The sequence below is a fragment of the Erinaceus europaeus genome, chromosome 7, assembly GCF_950295315.1.
Source record: "Erinaceus europaeus chromosome 7, mEriEur2.1, whole genome shotgun sequence".
In the NCBI taxonomy this organism is placed as follows: domain Eukaryota; kingdom Metazoa; phylum Chordata; class Mammalia; order Eulipotyphla; family Erinaceidae; genus Erinaceus; species Erinaceus europaeus.
The window spans coordinates 13,127,359-13,146,316 of record NC_080168.1 but is presented as its reverse complement, the minus strand read 5'-3'; the positions used below and the strand labels follow the sequence as shown (position 1 = coordinate 13,146,316).

General features: G+C 58.7%; 1 protein-coding gene across 4 annotated transcripts; it reads left to right on the top strand.

Annotated features, from left to right (window-relative positions):
* Positions 1 to 5,981: 5,981 nt before the first annotated feature.
* Positions 5,982 to 14,228, top strand: ECEL1 (endothelin converting enzyme like 1). 4 transcript variants are annotated; one of them, XM_060193777.1, is made up of 19 exons: positions 5,982 to 6,084; positions 6,202 to 6,351; positions 7,473 to 8,344; positions 8,710 to 8,778; positions 8,869 to 8,979; positions 9,062 to 9,154; positions 9,317 to 9,441; positions 10,085 to 10,307; positions 10,644 to 10,742; positions 11,148 to 11,222; positions 11,331 to 11,434; positions 11,668 to 11,726; positions 11,954 to 12,005; positions 12,391 to 12,458; positions 12,731 to 12,855; positions 13,118 to 13,183; positions 13,550 to 13,645; positions 13,732 to 13,808; positions 13,901 to 14,228. In XM_060193777.1, the coding sequence occupies exons 3-19, from the start codon at positions 7,577 to 7,579 to the stop codon at positions 13,998 to 14,000; spliced, it is 2,310 nt and encodes a 769-aa protein (XP_060049760.1). In that variant the 5' UTR covers positions 5,982 to 6,084; positions 6,202 to 6,351; positions 7,473 to 7,576; the 3' UTR covers positions 14,001 to 14,228. The 4 variants fall into 4 exon arrangements, with proteins under 4 accessions (XP_060049760.1, XP_060049758.1, XP_060049761.1 ...); XM_060193778.1 differs by lacking the exons at positions 5,982 to 6,084; positions 6,202 to 6,351 and adding an exon at positions 6,401 to 6,564 and having other exon boundaries at positions 7,473 to 8,113; positions 8,261 to 8,344; XM_060193775.1 differs by lacking the exons at positions 5,982 to 6,084; positions 6,202 to 6,351 and adding an exon at positions 6,400 to 6,564 and having other exon boundaries at positions 7,384 to 8,344.
* Positions 14,229 to 18,958: the final 4,730 nt, after the last annotated feature.

Here is an 18,958-nt window from a genome sequence, read left to right as displayed (position 1 = left end):
GGAGCGGCCGCTGCCGCCTGGGGGGTGGGGGTGGGGTGCGGCTCCCCCTCCAGAGCTGTAGCAATTTCCTGGGCTTTATTCTTGGGGTTCCTGTGGCTGTGTCACGCCACTTCCCCCATCCCCAACTATACGCCTGCCAGTCTTGATACAGGGACACGGTGTCGTTGGGCTGCCGAAGCCAGAATGACTTCAATTGGACAGCTGCTCTGAGGGACCTGAAACCCAGCACATCTCCCAGAACTTGCTCAGGGGACTCCTCTTAACTGTGGATGTCCTTCACCTACACCCAGGACAGCACTGTAACTGAGGATGGGGGGCGGTGGGGGGACCCCATTGAGGCTGGGGTGCCCACTCCACTACTTGGAAGCTGTGTGCCTCTGGAAGTGACTTAGCCCTCAGGATGCTGCCTCTGTGAAACGGGGCAGGAGGGCAGATGAGAAATCACTTAGTACAGAAAGCCCAGAAAGTCAGCGACTGGTCTGTCGGCTCAGAGAAAGAAGAGAAAGGGAGAGAGACACCAGGTCTCCACCATCGTGCAGGGCCGGCAGGTGGTGCTCCCATGTGGTGCCAGGGCTGCAGGCAGTAAGCCGTAAGTTTTGCACTTTGTCCACTGTACCATCTCCCAGTCTGGGCTACCAGTATTCTTAGTTGTGCACTGGCCCTTTGATGTCTCTGGCAGGCAGAATTCTAAGGCTCCCCCTATGCCCTCTTCCTCAGTCAGACTCTAATCTGGGTTGCAGATCAGCTGATTCGAAGGGTGGGAGACAGTAGTCCTCAGGCTCCCCCTATGCCCTCTTCCTCAGTCAGACTCTAATCTGGGTTGCAGATCAGCTGATTCGAAGGGTGGGAGACAGTAGTCCTCAGGCTTCCCCTTGGAGGGAAGGCAGACCCCAAACTCACAGGCTCAGTGGGGGACATGTCCCACAATGGGTCTCAGGGTTCAGAGCCACCAGCAAGAAGAGGACAGGGGACTGTGCAGCAGCCCAGGAGAGGAGCTAGGTTTAGGGTGGGAGTGAGGCTTTGGGGGTATCAAGTCACTTGATGCCAGCCCAGCCCTGCCCAGACCGCAGACCCCAGAGGCTGAGAGAATACACCTGCAGAGAGGGGGAAGAACACTGCTGTTTCTGAGCTCTGTGCTCTGTGCCCCAAGTCCCTGAGTCCTCGGAAGTGTGGCCCTGGTGTGTGTGCCTGGCTGGCTCCTCAGAGGGGCCAGAGTGTCTGCCAGGTTCTTAAGGAACACAGGGGTGGGCATACACTTGGCTTCCTGATTGAGTAGGGGTGGGGGGCTCGGGCCCCTGCCTGCCTTCAAGTTTGAGTTGTCCCCAAATCCAGAGGCAGCATACGGGAGCCCTGTGCCACCCCCTCCCCTGCCTCCAGGGTGGTGGGCATAGGTGGGCACAGGAGGTCTCTCTGGAGCTCTGATTCCTCGCCCTGAGGCATGGCAGTGGGTGGTGGCTCAGCGTTTGTGGGGAGCTCCATCCAGCACTTGTCCTCTGCCCCCCACTTCCACTTATGCCTGTTACAACAGCCACCTCCAACACACACAGGAGGGAGGAACCCTGGGGAGGGGGCCGTTCCTTCTGAGTCCTTCTGTCCCTTTCCCTCCCTCATGTCCAGTTTTCACTTGAGGAACAATTAGTGGCTTTAATTAGCTAAACATCGATAGCCTCCAGTGCCTATGGCTTGAAATGATGGGGGAGGGGCAGGGATGGAGGGAGAGTACCTGGCCAGGACCCTCCAGTCTATCTAGCTTCGTTGTCTTCTGTCTCTCACAGCTGCCACTCCAGAGCTGCAGTGACCCTGACAGAATGGGGTGTCCCAACCTCTGGGGTCCTCCTGCTTCCACCTGCAACCTTGTGACCACATTGAAGCAGGGCCTGGAGCATCTATGAGTGAGCCCAGGGCCCCAATTGTCACAGCCCTTGGTCCAAAATGCTTGACTCTTGGTCCCCCTCCTCCCTATCATCAGCCACCTATCCACCAACCCCACCCCCTGACTCTCGCTTAAAAAACATTTTTTTATTATCTTTATTTATTTATTGGATAGAGACAGTCAAAAATCAAGAGGGAAGGGGGGATAGAGAGGGAGAGAGACAGAGAGACACCTGCAGCCCTGCTTCACCACTCGTGAAGCTTTCCCCCTGCAGGTGGAGACCAGGGACTCGAACCTGGGTCTTTGCGCATTGTAACATGTGTGCTCAAGCAGGTCCACCACCACCTGCCCCCCCTCTGACTCTGTCACTTTTTGTGAGTGAAGGAAAATCTGGGGTCTGGGGGAGCTGAGGAAGAGACTCAGGAATTTAGCAGGGTGCAAGATCACTTCAGGACACACGAGGGTCATGCTATGTCCAGCGCCACAGTAGGAAGTCACAGGCCACAGCTAGAGAAGGCACTTCAGGGTGGGGGACAACTGGAGGGGGTCGCAGGCCCTGAGGCACCACCTGGGCCCCAGGGCAAAGCCAACCTTAGCTTCCACCTCCCCTACCCAGCACCCCAGCATAGAGGGGATCCTGGCTACACGCTGCCTTCTGAGCACTGACTGTTCCCTGCGGCTGTCCTGGCTTCTCCTGCCTCCACAATGTGCTTGTCTCTCAGACCCTGGCTGTAGCAGACACAGGTTTGAATCTCAGCGCTAGTCCTTGGAGCTGGGTGAATGTTTTTCCTCCTCTCCTTCTCTGAGCCTGTTTCCCTCCCTCCCCATTTAAGCTGCCTGTGCACAGATGTATGTGTGCTGTGTGGGATAAAATGCTGGTAAGTGTGGGGGCACTCTGAGAGGGGACCTCAGAGAAGAGTCAGGGTGCAGTGAGGGAAGGAAGGCTCCAGTGGGCAGGGAGGTGAAGTACGGGGACCCAGGGTTGGGGGAGGGGGCTCTGGTCCTCTGCTGGGTCCCCAAGTCAAGGATAAATCAAGTTGAATGGAGAGGGGGTTTTGCCTGGTATAAGGCCTGGCTCTGGGGGGCCCTTCACACAGGGGTTCCAGGGTGCCATTCACAGCTGCTTGAGAAGGCTCCACACCCACTAGAGGCATCATCATGCTGGGCTCTGGGCTCCACAGCTGTGTGATATGGTGTGTGTGTGTGTGTGTGTGTGTGTGTGTGTGTGTGTGTAAGGACCCAGGCAGCAAGACTCCAAATGTACTTGATCAAGAGGAGAGGCAAACACCCCAAGAAGGACTGGTGGCAGTGGGCCACTGGAAGAGGGGATGGGGAAAGGGACTTCCAGGCAGGCAGAACAGACAGCATTAAGGCCCAGAGGTGTGTGAGTATTGGCTCAGTTCTGGGAAGGAGAGGAGAGGAGAGAAGTGGGGGTGGTAGAGGTTGGGGAGACTCACAGCCTGGGGGTGAGGGGCACTATGTGTGAGAAAGGGGCCCTGGGGAAGTAATCAGGCTGAGACACTTCAACTAGGGGTCTGCCCAGGGATGATTCTTGTGTCCTGTCTAGGAAGGGCCTGGAAGTCAGGTGAGGGGCCAGGACTGCCCTGGAAGTCCTGGAATCTGAAAGCAGGTGCAGAGCAGGGCCCAGACCCAACCACCCCTCCATGCACAACCCTTCTTGGCCATGCACGGACCCCATTAGGAGCCCCTGACTTCATTCGGTCTGAGCAAGAGAAAGAATAAAGGCTGGGCTGGTGGAGCTCAGGGGTCTTGGGGAAGGGTGTCCCTTAGCTGTCTGGGGGCACCCAGTTTTCCAATGAGAGTTAATTCAGCAGTGCAAGGGTGGCCGCTTGGTTCTGTCCCCCCCCCCCCATACACTGCCCCTCCCAACCACTGCGGCCACATGGGAGAGTCATTTCATTTCTCAAATTAAAAATCCATTCTTCCCTGTGAATAATAGATAGGATGGGTCCTGGGAGGCTGGAGAAGGGCAGGAAGCTGGGGGGTGTTTCCAGGGCTGTGTGTGTCTTCTTGGGAGGGGGCTGGTGCCACAGGAGAATAGGCAAACTGGGGGTCACCTCCCCTTTACCTGCAACTGAGGCAGGTTAGCCTGAGGGTGCTGCAAGGCTGGCGGGTTGGAGCATGGGTAGAGGGGTCTTGTGTTCCTGTGCACACGGCCAGAGGGGCATGGTGTGGTTTCACCCCTTGTCCACAGCCCCATCCCCCCTCCATTCTCCCCAGCTCCCCAATTTGAAGCTGAGTGTTTACACCTTACTGGTGAGCTGGACGGATGTGACTCATGACTGTGATGACTGTCATGTGTCCTGGGGACTAAAGGCTGTTCTGAGCTCTATCTAGAACCTAGATTTGGCGCCCCCCCCCACCCCCCCAGATGGCCAGGCTGGGGGGGGGGCACTGAGGGCTAGTAAGGGAAGCGGCCCAGAGGCCACTCTAAACCCCTTCCCCCCTTGAAGCCCCCCTTTTCTCTCTAAGGTTGTTCAGTTCATAGCTTCTCCACTGCCCCCCCACCTGTCCCCCACAGTATCCCAGCTGCCTTGCTCAGACTGAGCTGGGCCTCATGCACTCTTACTCTGTTAGGGGTCACCTTGACCAGAGGAGGGGTGGTGCTGAGAGCCCCAAAAGGAGGATGAGGGAGCTGGAGCTTACCTGGGTGCAGCTTCTCTTTCTGAGAAGGGCTCAAGGTGTGTGTGGAGGCTGCTCTCTTTCCTGGGGGGCGGTGTGTATGGGTGCTAGCAGATTGACCTCCAGACCCTGTCTCCAGTCACCTCCCTGGATCCTCATGCCCAGGCCTCAACCAGTCTGGGGGAGCTCAAGTGTGTGTGTATGTGGGGGATCCTGGTCTGAACTTGGGGGGCAGGGGAACAGACTGACAGCAGCTGAAGAGTCAGGGAGAGGGGCTGGCCCAGGTCTCTGGCCCAGGAGAGGGGAGGAGGGAGAGTTGGGGCTGAGGACCCCCCCCAAGCCACTGGACAGCAGGTCCCTAGTGATGCCTGTTTGCCTTGATGCCTTTCTATGGGGAGAGAGTCAGCTCCCTGAGACAATATCCATTTTTATATTTCTTGGAAATTTCACGGCATTCATTTCAGGGAATATAAAAGCTGTCATTGCGGGAGAAATGATACCAATCAGGGCCTGAAAAGGCTGGGAAATTATCCTCCTGGAGATGGGACTGAGGGGAAATGCAGATTAAAAGCACAAAGAGCCACTTTGCCACCGCCCTGGCCTCCCCTCCCCCTCTCACAGAATCTCCGCACTTTACATAATTCCACCTGTCCTTAGGGACTGGGGACTCACTGGGCTGGGGAGAAGGCAGCGGTCCAGGAGGACCCTAGGGTGACCATAGAGGAGGAAGAGGAACCCTGGGTCATTGGATACGACAGGACAGATGGACGGGGACACACACACACACACACACACACACACACACACACACAGAATGGGGACAGAGGTGGCGGCTCAGGGCCAGGAGTGAGCAGCCCTAGCCCCAGCCTCAGCCCCAGGGAAGGGACTGGGTGTCAGCCCTTCAGTCCCCTCCTGGTGCTGGCTTTACCAGATGTGGCTGTCTCAGCAGGAACTAGCGGACTAGTATGTGTGCTGCTGTTATGTAGGGTTCATTGCAAAGAAGCAGGGTGGGGAGGGGGTTAGGGCAGGACTGAGAAACAGTGTCCTTCAGCCAAAGAACCCTGAGTTCTCAGTATCCCACCCTCCCAAACACACACACACACACACACACACACACACACACACACACACACACACCAGGCCTGGAGATACAGTAGATCGAGAGCCAGGCAGAAGTGAACCGCCTCAGAACCAGAGGCTGGGAGTCTGAGAGGAAGGTCCCATATTGAAAAAGCAAGTGGAGCCAGGAGGGGGTGGCTGGATAAAAGTGGGGACTTGGGGTGGGGACCTGACCAGGATGGGGCACTGGGCAGGGGCCCCCACCCCTGACCCTCCAGTCTCTCATTTCTCCCCCTGCAGATGGGGTCTTCCTGGAGCCCCGATGCCAATGTCAGAGCGGGCTGGGGGAGGGGGCAGCAGCCTCAGTAACTGTCCTTCCGCCAGCAGCTGGGTTGGTGCTCCACCAGGGAGCACAGGGCACCTAGCCAACACCTTAGGGGAAGACTGGGCAGGAGCTACACAAAAGGGGTACCCCCTTGTGAAGCCGGCTTTGCTCCAGACTCTACCAAGTGGGTACAGGCACTACCTCAGTGCACCCCAGCCCCTACCCCCACCCCCACTCCCGGACGCGGTGCTCCAGTCCTGCTGGTTCAGCTGAACAGACCCGCGCGCCTTCTCCCCTCCAGCCCGAGCCCGGTTCTGGCCGGTGACCCCAGTGGGAGCTTGGACCCCTTCCTCCTCCTGCTGCTCTTGGGACGCGCTTGCCCTGGTCTCCCCGCACCCAGAGCCAGAGTCCGTCAGCCGCGCCCCCGCCCCCGGCGGCCACGAGCTGACAGGTAGCTGGGATGCAGGAGGGAGGAAAGAGGGGGCTCTGGGGGTGGACCGAGGAGGGTGGAGCCGCTGGCGCGCCCCCTCCCTCGGGGCCGGCGGGCAGCAGAGGCGGCGGCAGAGGCGGCGGCGGGCGCACGGGGAGAGAGAGCGGCTGCCCACCCCGCTTCCGCCCGGGTTCGGCTGCCGCGTCCCTGCCCGGCCCGGCACACACCTGCCCGGTAAGCGCCCCCTCCAACCTCCGGCTGACCCCCTCCCCGCCTGCCCCTTCCCGCGCCGGGCCTCCGGGCTTTGTCTGCGTCCTCGCTGATCCGGTGGCGGCGGCGCTCGGGGCTCGGCTCCCTGGTCCCTGGTTCCCGGTGAGCTGTTCTCGGTTCCCGGCTCCCTGGCTGCTTCCCTGGATCAGTGGGTGGGTTGCGCCCGCCGGGGGAGGGGACACTTTACGCAAGTTTGGGTGCTGCAGAGAGAGAACCTGTTGGAATCTGCGGCGCCTGGCGTGTGGGGGTGGGGGTGGGGGTGGCAGCCCAACCGATTCGGGTTCCCAGGGCCGTCGGGGGCGGGGTGCTCTCCTGGATCCTCGGCCCAGCGGCGTGCTCCCTGGCAGGAGCCCCCTGGGAGCCCGGCTGGTGGGCACTCAGGCCCTGGAACGCAAGGACATGGGGCTGAAGGCGGGGGAGCCTGCAGACACCCGTGGGGACAAAGTTTGCTCCTCTCACTGCTTTGCCAGAGCATCTGGCGGCAGCGCAGGAAGCCTAGGGTCTGCATAGACGCGTCCCTGGCGCCCCCCCTTCCTCCAGCTCCCTTCCCCCACGGGCCCTGGCTAGAAAAGGTGGAGAGAAGACAAAGCGCTTTTCCCTGAGGGCATACTGTGCGCTGGGCCCTGCGCACCCCTGCTTTGTTTGAGGGGCGTCCCAAGCCACAGAGGCACATCTGCACAGGGAGTGGTGGGGCAGGTTAACTGGGATGGAGGCCCAGTAGGGGGCGCCCAGGCCTGAGCCCCGCGCTCGGGGGGAAGGAGGGAGGTGGGGGGGGGGGGGAAGGAGTTTCTTGTAGCCCCAGAATCTGCACCGAAGCCTGGTGCCCCTCCTCGACGTGCGTGCGAACCTGAGCCCAGCCCTCCTCCCCGCAGCTTCGGCCCGCGGGACCATGCGGGGGAGACCGGCCGGCAGCCCCGAGGCCCCTCACCTCCCGTAGCCCAGATCACCAAGGCTCAGTAGCCGTGGCCGGGGCGCCATGGAGACCCCGTATTCCATGACGGCGCACTACGATGAGTTCCAGGAGGTCAAGTACGTGAGCCGCTGTGGCCCGGGGGGCGCCCGGGGGTCCTCCCTGCCCCCCGGATTTCCACTGGGCGCGGGGCGCAGCACCCCTGGGGCTCGGACCAGCCTGCCGCGCTGGAACCGACGCGAGGTGTGCCTGCTGTCGGGGCTGGTATTCGCCGCCGGTCTATGCGCCATCCTGGCGGCTATGCTGGCGCTCAAGTACCTGGGCCCGGGCGCGGGGGGCGGCGGCGGGGACCCCGAGAGCTGCCCAGAGCGCAAGGCCTTCGCGCGCGCCGCCCGCCTGCTGGCCGCCAACCTGGACGCCAGCATCGACCCGTGCCAGGACTTCTACTCGTTCGCGTGCGGCGGCTGGCTGCGGCGCCACGCCATCCCCGACGATCGGCTGACCTACGGCACCATCGCGGCCATCGGCGAGCAGAACGAGGAGCGGCTGCGGCGGCTGCTGGCGCGGCCCGCGGGAGGCCCGGGGGGCGCAGCGCAGCGCAAGGTGCGCGCCTTCTTCCGCTCATGCCTGGACATGCGGGAGATCGAGCGGCTCGGGCCGCGGCCCATGCTCGAGGTCATCGCCGACTGCGGCGGCTGGGACCGGGGCGGCGCCGCCGAGCGCTGGGACCTCAACAGCCTGCTGTTCAAGGCGCAGGGCGTGTACAGCGCGGCCGCGCTCTTCTCGCTCACTGTCGGCCTGGACGACAGGAATTCCTCGCGCTACGTCATCCGCGTGAGTGGGGGGCCGGGGCGTACCCCAGACTGCGTGCCCCCGCCCCGCGAGCAGCTGCAAGGAGGGGGCCTCGGGGACAGCTCCACCCCTTGCAATCGGGGTACGGAGCTCACCGCCCACGGGAGAGGCCCGGGCCCCAGGGAGGGAGTCCCCACGGGGGTCTGGGGGCAGCCCTCTGGGCCGCCCGGAGCGCCCCTCATAGAGGGGGTGTCGTGGGGGTCCCCAGGCTGGACCGGGCAGGGTTGTGGTCGGGGATGGAGGTCGAGGCCAGTGTCTTTGAGCGTCTGCAGCCTTCTGCAGGGGGGTGTGGGGCCTTTTGATGACTGCTGTTACCCCCTGCCCCCCCCCCATCGTTGTCCCTCCAGATCGATCAGGACGGGCTTACCCTGCCCGAAAGGACCCTGTACTTGGCTCAGGATGAGGAGAGTGAGAAGGTGCTGGGCACCGGGACCAGGGGAACCGGGGCCCCAGAGGAAGGGGCGGGGCCTGGCACCCACTTGTCTACTCCCACCCCCCACCCACAGGTGCTGGCCGCCTACCGTGTGTTCATGGAGCGGCTTCTCAGCCTGCTGGGCGCCGATGCTGTGGAGCAGAAGGCTCGGGAGATTCTGCAGCTGGAGCAGCAGCTGGCCAATGTGAAGGGGCTGGCCTTCAGGCAGGGGGGGCTGGGGTCGCCAGGGGGCAGGGGCAGTCAGCTCCCACCTGCTCCTCCTCCAGATCACCCTCTCTGAGTACGATGACCTCCGTCGAGATGTCAGCTCTGTGTACAACAAGGTGACACTGGGGCAGCTGCAGAAGATCACGCCCCATGTGAGTAGGGGTTCCCATGCTGGAGCGAGCACCTGTCCTGGGACTCAGGGCCCCCCTCCCATCCCGGTACTGGCCAACAAGGCCTTCCATGGCCCCTGACCCCTGCCCAGTCTCTGTGTTCCCTGCCCCCTGGCCCCACTGTCCCCATCCATGGCCCCACAGCTGCGGTGGAAGTGGCTGCTGGACCAGATCTTCCAGGAGGACTTCTCAGAGGAAGAGGAGGTGGTGCTGCTGGCCACAGACTACATGCAGCAGGTGTCCCAGCTCATCCGTTCCACTCCCCGCAGGTACGGCTGCCAGCCCCCCCTGCACTCCTTGACACCAACCCCTGCCTTCCACCCTGACCTATCTGCTCAGTAAGCTGTGAACTCCCACCTCCACCTCTGTTCTTCCAGTAGTCACACTGGGGGGGGGGCAGGGGAAGAGTACTGGAGCAGGAGTCTAGGTTCCCAAGTGCTGATCTGGCCCTCCCCCCCCCATCCTCCCCGGGGGAGGGGGGATGCAGCTTCCTTATCTGGGAACAGCAAGGCTGGAGTGAGTCTGCATGTCAGGCAGGGGGAGTGTGTGTGGCAGGACTCTGCCACCTGGGGACACCTTGGGGACAGCTCCCTGGGTCCCTGCACTCTGAGGAGGAACAGAGGCTTATTAGGGCCAGCTGCAATGCAGGCAGTCACCCCCAGTGCCCCCTCACTACCCCAAAGCCAGACAGAGATGACGCGGCTTGTGACCTCACACTTAGTGCTTTGCCTGGTAGCAGGTGCTTTACTTGGTACCCAGAGGCATGTGCTGCTGGGTGTCCCTAGTCCAAGGCTCTGGCCACTCTAGTCTCTGCCCCATGGCACCTGGAATGGCTGTCGCTCCTGAGGAGGCCAGGTCCAGGGAGGCCCGTGCACGTGGGGACTGGCCACTCATCCACTGCTCCACCCTCAGGATCCTTCACAACTACCTGGTGTGGCGAGTGGTGGTGGTGCTGAGTGAGCACCTGTCCCTGCCCTTCCGGGAGGCGCTGCACGAGCTGGCCCGCGAGATGGAGGGTGGTGACAAGCCTCAGGAGCTGACCCGCATCTGCCTGGGTCAGGCCAACCGCCACTTTGGCATGGCACTTGGCGCCCTCTTCGTCCATGAGCACTTCTCTGCTGCCAGCAAAGCCAAGGTCGGGCTGCCCCGGCCTGGAGGAGGGTGCGGGAGTGGAGCTGGGCTTGACTTCTTGTGGCCTTGACTAGAGAATGGGGACCCTCACAACCCCTCCGCAACCCTGAGCTCAGCCTTCTTGGAGGGACCCAGCTCCTCCTCCTCCAGGAAGCCTCTCCAGCTTGCTATTCCTAGGAGGCTCCCCACCTCTGTGGTCTCTGCGTGGCACTCAGCACCCCACACTGTGAACTTAGGGACTGGTGCTTAATGATTAGGAAGCACTCCCAAGCCCACCTCCTTGGTGCTGGGGTCCCAGACCTAAGGACCCCTGGGCTGACCCTTGACCCCTGACCTGCAGGTGCAGCAACTGGTAGAAGACATCAAATACATCCTGGGTCAGCGGCTGGAGGAGCTGGACTGGATGGACGCTGAGACCAAGGCGGCAGCCAGGGCCAAGGTCAGTACATGCTGGCTGCTTCCTGTAGAGTGGAGCTCCTCAGCCATCTCCCCTCAGCTGGCCTACAGCTTTGGGAGATGTTCTTTTTTATATTTTATTAAATATTTTTTAATATTTATTTTCCCTTTTGTTGCCCTTGTTTTATTTCTTTATTGTTGTAGTTATTGGTGACATTGCTGTCGGATAGGACAGAGAGAAATGGAGAGGGGAGGAGAAGACAGAGAGGGGGAGAGAAAGATAGACACCTGCAGACCTGCTTCATAGCTTGTGAAGCAACTCCCCTGCAGGTGGGGAGCCGGGGGCACAAACCGGTCCTTGTGCTTTGTGCCACATGTGCTTAACCCGCTGTGCTACCGCCCGACTCCCAGGATGTTCTTTAAGACCCCAAATTCCACTTGCCTGCAGCTCCAATACATGATGGTGATGGTGGGGTACCCTGACATCCTGTTGAAGCCTGAGGCTGTGGACAAAGAGTATGAGGTAGGTGTCCCATGCCCCCTAGGTGCCTAGTCAAGAGCCCAGCAAGACCCTGCCTGGCAGGTGGAGGGTGTGTGTCCTGCCCCCAGCACTGCCCCTACTCCACTGCAGTTCGAGGTCCACGAGAAGACCTACTTCAAGAACATCCTGAACAGCATCCGCTTCAGCATCCAGCTGTCAGTCAAGAAGATTCGGCGCGAGGTGGACAAGTCCACGTGGGTGCTGGGTGCAAGTGGAGTAGGGAGCCTGGGGGGCGTGGAGAGGGGGACATGCAGGCATTCGGGGTGCCGACCATGCACAAGTGGTGTGCTGTGTGTTCCTAGTGGGGAGGGTATGGAACATGGCCATAGGCTGGGTCGCCAGGGCAGCCTCCATGGAGGAGGAGGATAGAACTGGGCTGGGGGAATGTGGACCCCTCCAGCCCCCCCACTCCAGCCTCCTTCTGCAGGTGGCTGCTCCCTCCACAGGCGCTCAATGCCTACTATCTACCCAACAAGAACCAAATGGGTAAGGGGGTACACGACAGGGGCGGGGCTTGTCAGTGGGTGGGGCCTCAAAGTAGGTGGAACCTGAATATGGGCAGGTCCAGGAAGTGGGTGGGATCTGAAAGGAAAGGATCTGAGTTTAGTGGAGCAGGCAGTGGGCGGGGTTTTCACAGGGCAGGTCAAAGGGCGTGGCTCAAGAGTGGGAGGGGCCCGTGGGCGGGCCTCCTTCTAACCACGCCCTCCCTGCAGTCTTTCCCGCGGGCATCTTGCAGCCCACACTGTACGACCCCGACTTTCCGCAGTGAGTGGGGGGCCTGGCTGAGCCACGTCTGCGGGGAAGGGTGGGGGGCTGAGCTCGGGAGCCATAACTTCGGACCCAGGGCCACATGAGCCCACTCATGGCTGTTTAGGAAGCTGCCCGGTTGTCTTTATCCTTTATATGTCCCCCTATTGGAGGCTGCTTCTGGTGTCAAAAGTAGATAGACGCTAGTGAGGAGGCAAAAGGCCGAACCCTCCTGTCCCCTCCTGTCTGTCCCCCTGCCCTGCTGTCACCTGTCGCTCCCCCAAAGGCAGTCTGCTTGACCCCTTCTGCATGTCCCGAGAGGATGCTGGGCCTAGTGGGCTGGTATCTGCAGACTTCCCTCTGGCTCCTGGGGCCTGGGCACTGACACTGCTACTGTGTCCAGGTCTCTGAACTTTGGAGGCATTGGCACCATCATCGGGCATGAGCTGACCCATGGCTACGACGACTGGGGTGAGGCCCATGGTGGCCTGCAGGCAGAGGGAGACTCCAGGGCTCTCACTGACTTTTTGGACTCTCCCCACCTGCAGGCCTTACCGACTTCCTGGACGCTCCTACTTGCATGCTCCACCCACTTCCAATACATGCCCGTCTAAGACCCCACCCATGTTCAGGCCAGGCCCTGCGGGTTCATCCCACCTACTTTCAGACCCCATTGGCGGGTGGGCAAGGCGCTGTAGCTCAAGGCATGGAGCCAGGCTTAACTGCCCTGCCCCTGCCGGCAGGGGGCCAGTACGATCGCTCAGGCAACCTGCTGCACTGGTGGACTGAGGCCTCCTACAGCCGCTTCCTGCGCAAGGCCGAGTGCATTGTCCACCTCTATGACAACTTCACTGTCTACAACCAGCGGGTGAGGCCCCCAGACCGGAGGCTTGGGATGAGCAGTCTGGGGTCTCCCAAGAAGTGGAGGGAGCATGGCAGGAGGGGGTGTGCAGCGGGAGACCTGGGCGCCCAGGACCTGCCCTCAGACAGGATGCTGCCCACAGCCCTGGGTTACACAGACTCATGAGGTGCAGGGGTACAAAGGGGCAGGACCCCCCAAGAAGCAGAAGGTGGGTCACACTGGGGCTCAGACTCCCACACACACAGCCCTGCTTCTTCCTTCTCGCTAGGTGAACGGGAAGCACACGCTGGGTGAGAACATCGCAGACATGGGTGGTCTCAAGCTGGCATACTACGTGAGCTGGACTCTCATCCCTGTGGTGGAGGGGGTGAAGTGGGGGTGCAGACAGCCACAGGACCATAGACATAGTCAACCCCACTGTCCCCATCTTGTGAACTCTGACCTGGGCTGAACACAGAACCACTGGCAATAGAGGGACTCCCAGGCCCTCACCTTCAGGGAGAGTAGGGAGGGCTGCCTGGAGGGGGTGGCACCTGCCTGGGGCCAGGCTTCCTCAGTGAGGGAGCACCAGTAAGGAGGAGAAGTGGGAGATCAGCACCATGGGTGGCATGCAGAGGTGGGGCTAGTTGGGTGACCTGGGGTGAGGGGTGAGTCTGCCCCTCCCCACAGTGTGGCTGTCATAGCGTCACTCTGTCCCTAGGCCTATCAGAAGTGGGTGCGGGAGCACGGCCCGGAGCACCCCCTGCACCGGCTCAAGTACACACACAACCAGCTCTTCTTCATCGCCTTTGCCCAGGTGGGTGTTCTGGGCCACCCCAGAGGGTGTGGCGCCCCTCGTGGAGGGACGCGGCATTGCAGGCTCATCTCAGCTCTCTGGGGCAGAACTGGTGCATCAAGCGGCGCTCCCAGTCCATCTACCTGCAGGTGCTGACTGACAAGCACGCGCCCGAGCACTACAGGTGCGCCCTCTGCCGGCCGGCCGGGGGGGGGGGCAACGGGGCTGCCAAGGCGGAGATCTCACTCTCTATCCTCTCTCCTACCCCCACCCCAGGGTGCTGGGCAGTGTGTCTCAGTTTGAGGAGTTCAGCCGGGCCTTCCACTGCCCCAAGGACTCGCCAATGAACCCTACCCACAAGTGCTCCGTGTGGTGAGCACGACTGTCTGCCCACTCTCACCCCTGCACGAATGGCCTGGCCGGGGCAGGCATGGACCCGGCTCTGGCCCTCTTGGGAGCACCCCCTGCGGCCCCCACCTCCAGAGGAGCCAGAGCAGGGATGCATGGGGACTCTCCCTGGGAGCCTGGTGGGGACCCCATGCCCTCCAGCTCCCCTGGCTGTATTCTTGCTGCTAAGTCTGGCCAATAAAGCTGCTTTACTGTTCTCTTTGGGGGACTTCTTTTGGGGAGACTCAGAGCAGGTGAGGAGGTGGGCTCTAGGGGTGGGGGGGGACTCAAGATCTTTGTCTTTATTTTTGCGTAGCTGGGATCTCACACATGTATTATTAAATTGCTCCCAGGCCAATGTTTTCATTGAGATAGAGAGCAAGAGACTATAGCACTGGCATTTCTCCTGGTTCCATGGCACCTCCCATATGGTGCTAGGGTTCGAATGTAGGTCTCACGCATGGCAAACACTCACCCCACCAGGTGAGCTACTTTGTCAGCCCTGTAAGACATCTAAAAATATTGAGGGAGAGAGCATAATGTGTTGTTGGGGTGGTCTGGTGTCGGGCTGCACCACGGAGAAGAGAGCGGACGTCCAGAGCAAAGGGGTACACAAATCATTATAATATGATGGGGGGGGAGGTTTGGTTTAGACCACGTGGAGCCAGCCAGCAATGGCCGACCACGGGGGGGGGGGGGGGAGCAGGGAGCGAGACCTCAGAGAGGGAGAGCCGAGAGCCCAGAGAGAGAGAGGGGAGGGGTGAGGGGGCTTTTTATTGGGCAACAACCAGGGCTGACGTGTAGGGCCAGGATTGGTTGAAAGGGGGCACTCTAGGATTTAGCGGGGCATAGAAAAACCTGGGGGCGGAGACTGCATCAGAATAACTCCTCTGCAACATCTCCTCCTATCCCTTTATATCTAAATGGACACAGTAAAGAAAAATGGAATGGAGCAGGCTTAAATGTTTTAGAGGAATGCCATGCTCAGGTGGGAAGATGTAGGACTTTCTGTGGAGGAGGGAAGGCTTAAATGGCTGCCAACCTTGTGAGATTTATGCGTCCTCCTGTGCTCAACCCCTCTTTAGAGAGAGAGACTTACCTGGAGAGACTCATCTCATAGGTTTAAGCGCAGCCTGCTCAACCATCTCTTCACAATATCTCTACATCTTTTCTATCTTTCTATCTAGTAATTGCATAAGATGTACAAAGTCTATAAAAGACTATCATGGGGCAGAAACCTTTTGGGCATAACAAAATAGGAAGGGACAAGTAGGGGAGAAGTAAAAGCCAGTGTGGTGTGAAGGGAAGGATGCTGTTTCCAAAGAAGTGACTCGAAAACTCTCTGAAGCCGATAACAGAAAGATGTCTCGGAAGGAAAAGGATGAAAGGATCTTGTGGAAGAAGAATGAAGTTGCTGATTATGAAGCAACTACATTTTCCATCTTCTATAACAACACTCTCTTCCTGGTCCTGGTCATCGTTGCTTCCTTCTTTATATTGAAGAACTTCAACCCTACAGTGAATTACATTTTGTCTATAAGTGCTTCATCAGGCCTCATCGCCCTCCTGTCCACTGGTTCCAAGTAGGCCGTGGTGGCCTCTACTCCCCCCCCCCCCCGCCCCGGCCCTGTGTCTCTGGCTGGGCTGTGATACAGGAAGGAGGGCGGGGTGGGAGACACAGAAGATGTTTCGAAGTCTGCAGTTGGAAGGTTTTGAAAAACCCCAGCAAAATGTAATTCAATATTTGTTTGTTGGCTTTTTTTGACAGGGTGTTGAAATTAAATGAATCAGATGGGAAACTCAAAGTACCAGGACATTTATTAAAAGGCAGAGTGCCAGAGTTCGAGAGTGACAGAGTTCCTGAGTGCCAGAGTTCGAGAGTGCCAGAGTTCCTGAGTTCGAGAGTACGAGAGTTCCTGAGTTCGAGAGGAAGAGAGAGAGGGCCAGAGGGTTCCTGAGTTCGAGAGTTTCAGGGTTTCAGAGTAAGAGAGAGTGCCAGAGAGACAGAGTTCCTGGGTTCCTGAGTTCCAGAGTAAGAGACGGTTCCTGAGTTCGAGAGTAAGGGAGAGTGCTTGTGCCGCCGCAAAGAGACAGCAGAGTTCTGTTTGGTGATTAGTTTGTCTTAGTTTATGAATCGTTGTTCCTGAATAAAAAAATACAGCTTCCCTGCCCAGCCGTTGTCTCCGCGTCTCTGTTACCCGCCCGTGAAGCTAGCCAGGCCGGCAAGAGCCTTCCGAAATATTAACAACAATAATGGTTATGCAGACTTTCATGGGGGTCTGGCGGTGGCGCACTGGGTTAAGTGCACATAGTACATGGCTCAAGGACCCCTGCAAGAATCCCGGTTCCAGCAACCCACCTGCAGGAGGGTTGCTTCACATATGGTGAAGTAGGTCTGTAGGTGTCTATATGGCTCTCATCCTCTCCATCCTATCCAGTGGGGGCATAAATGGCCTCCAGGAGCAGTGGATTCATTGTGCCAGCAGCAAGCCCCAGCGATAACCCTGGATGCAAAAAAAAAAAACAAAAAAAAAAAACAAGGAATAAAAACAAAGAGAATTTCATGCCCAAGGCTCCAAAGTCCCAGGTTCATTCAGCCCCCCACACCACTATAAGCCAGAGCTGAGTAGTGCTCTCATAAAAAGTAAAAAATTATATATATATGGAGTGGGGTAAAAAAGGAAGGACAGGAGAGAGGAGGGAGAGGCAGAGGCTGGATGAATGCAAAGCTGGGGATCAAATCTGGGACCTCAGACAGGCAAAGCACGCACTCTGCCCACTGAGTCACTGAGTTATTTCTATGGCTGTAGGAAGATCCTTCCTTCCTTCCTTTTTTATTGCTTTCTGACAGAGAGAGGGAGGGAGATGTCACAGCACTGAAGCTTCCTTCCATGTGGTGGGGACTGGACTCAAGCCTCGAACAAGCAAGCTATTCACCGGCCCACAAGAAGATAGTTTTCTCCTCCTGGGCCTTGGCTGGGAGCCTCTGAGCTCTTCTGTCAACTCCTCCACCCCATCTGCATCCCCCACCCAAGTCCTGCATGGTTTCTTGCCCTGCTGTGAGGGTGCTCCAGAGCAGTTTGTGGGTCTTAGAACCCTAAGCCTAGTGGCCTTCACCCCAGCCCTGAACTTGGCAGTGTCCCGAGCCCATCAGCCTTGAGCTCAGCTTCTCCAACAAAGGGGCACAGTGACACACTCCTGCATAGATCTGGTGGCCAGCCCTTGTGACACTGAGGTGCCCCCTTCATGCTGGAGTGGGGTATCCTGGGATTAGAGAGAAATGTGGGGCAACTAGGCACGGCCCATGGCTGGAGGGGGAGGCCAGGGGATGGAGGACCCTCATGGGGAGGGGACCCATGGATCACCAGCTCTTCCTCTTGGGGTCTCTTTGTCTTGTTTCTGGAGCTCCCTTGAGTGCCCCCTATTCCCGTGGTGAATGTCTTTCATCTCAGCTCCTGTGGTTTTGTGCAGTGTCTCCTCAGCCTTGAGTGATGTTATTTATTTAGAGGGAGATACACCTGTGGCACTGCTTCTCTGCTCATGAAGCTTCCCCCCTGCTTGTGGAGACCAGGGGTTTGAACCTGTGCACAGTAATGTGCACTCACTGGGTGTGCCACCATCCTATCCCCTTGAATGACATTTTAAAAGGCCCTGTTGTCTGAGCCCTGGGCATCCAACCATGGGGGTGAGAGGCAGACTGAGCCAGAGTGGAGGGTGGTGTCAGGGCTTAGTTGAAGAGGTTGTGTACAGAACTAACATGAGAGACCCCATGTCCAACCCCTGGCACTACCAACAGCCAGAACCAACAGAGCTCTGTTTAAAAACAGAGTGAACAGTTTCCCCACCTGCAGAGGAGTCACTTCACAAGTGCTGAAGTAAGTCTGCAGGTATCTCTCTTTCTCTCCCCCTCTCTGTTTTCCCCTCCTCTCTCCATTTCTCTCTGTCCTATCAAACAACATCAATAACAACAACAATAATAACTACAACAATGAAACAACAAGGACAACAAAAGGGAATAAATAAATATTAAAAAATTAGAGTGAAAATCAATAAGGCTGATCTGAAAAACTGATAAATATAGGAACTGGGAGACGGTTCACGCAATAGAAGATGCACCTTATCATGTGGACGGCCCAGGGTTCAAGCCAGCTCCAGCACCATGGACAACACAGGCAGAATCCCATGGACACTGGTACAGCAGTGGGATGTCTCTCCTTGCTCTCTGTCTCTCCCTTTCTAAGAATGAACATGTTGCCTAGACTTCTCAGCAGCACTGTTCCTAAGGATAAAATAAATACAAATAACGTACCTTCAAAAGCAATCCAGCTGCTGGGGAGACAACATAATGGTTCTGCAAAAGACTGTCATGCCTGAGTCGTTGAGGTCCCAAGTTCAATCCCCAGTACTTCCAGAAGCCAGAGCTGGTCAGTGCTCTGGTTTGTGTGCAACTTCCATTAAAGTGAAATAATAGCAATCATCATCATCATCAGTCTCTTGTGGAGGGCTGTGTCTGTGGGCTTCCCTAGGTCTCCTGGGCACATGTACACTTGCCACCTGTCCAGGACTGTCCACCCCCAACCCCTAGCCCCAGCCACCCCATCCCACTGGGCTGGAATCACTGGAACTCTGTGCCCAGCCCCCACCACTGGGGGACCTCAGCTAGTGGCTCCCCTTCTCTGGGCCCCAGGAGCATCACTAGAAGATCTGGGGTGTGTGAAGGGAGCACCCGTCTGCAGTGGATATATGAGCCCCCCCCCCCCCCCCGCAGGACTCCAGAGCTGCTGTGAGCCAGACCTTCAAGGCCTCAGGGCCAGGGATGCCAGGTACCCTCAGCCTGAAGCTCTGCGGGTGCCCCTTCTGCAGATTCGGGAAGAAGGGAGTCGGGTGGTAGCGCAGTGGGTTAAGCGCACTTGGTGCCAAGATCAAGGACAGGCATAAGGATCCCGG

Coding starts and splice junctions, on each gene's coding strand:
- ECEL1 (XM_060193777.1), top strand. CDS start 7,577: ATGGAGACCCCGTATTCCATGACGGCGCACTACGATGAGTTCCAGGAG. Junction 9,442..10,084: donor ATCCGTTCCACTCCCCGCAG/GTACGGCTGCCA, acceptor CTCCACCCTCAG/GATCCTTCACAACTACCTGG. Junction 11,727..11,953: donor ACCCAACAAGAACCAAATGG/GTAAGGGGGTAC, acceptor CCCTCCCTGCAG/TCTTTCCCGCGGGCATCTTG.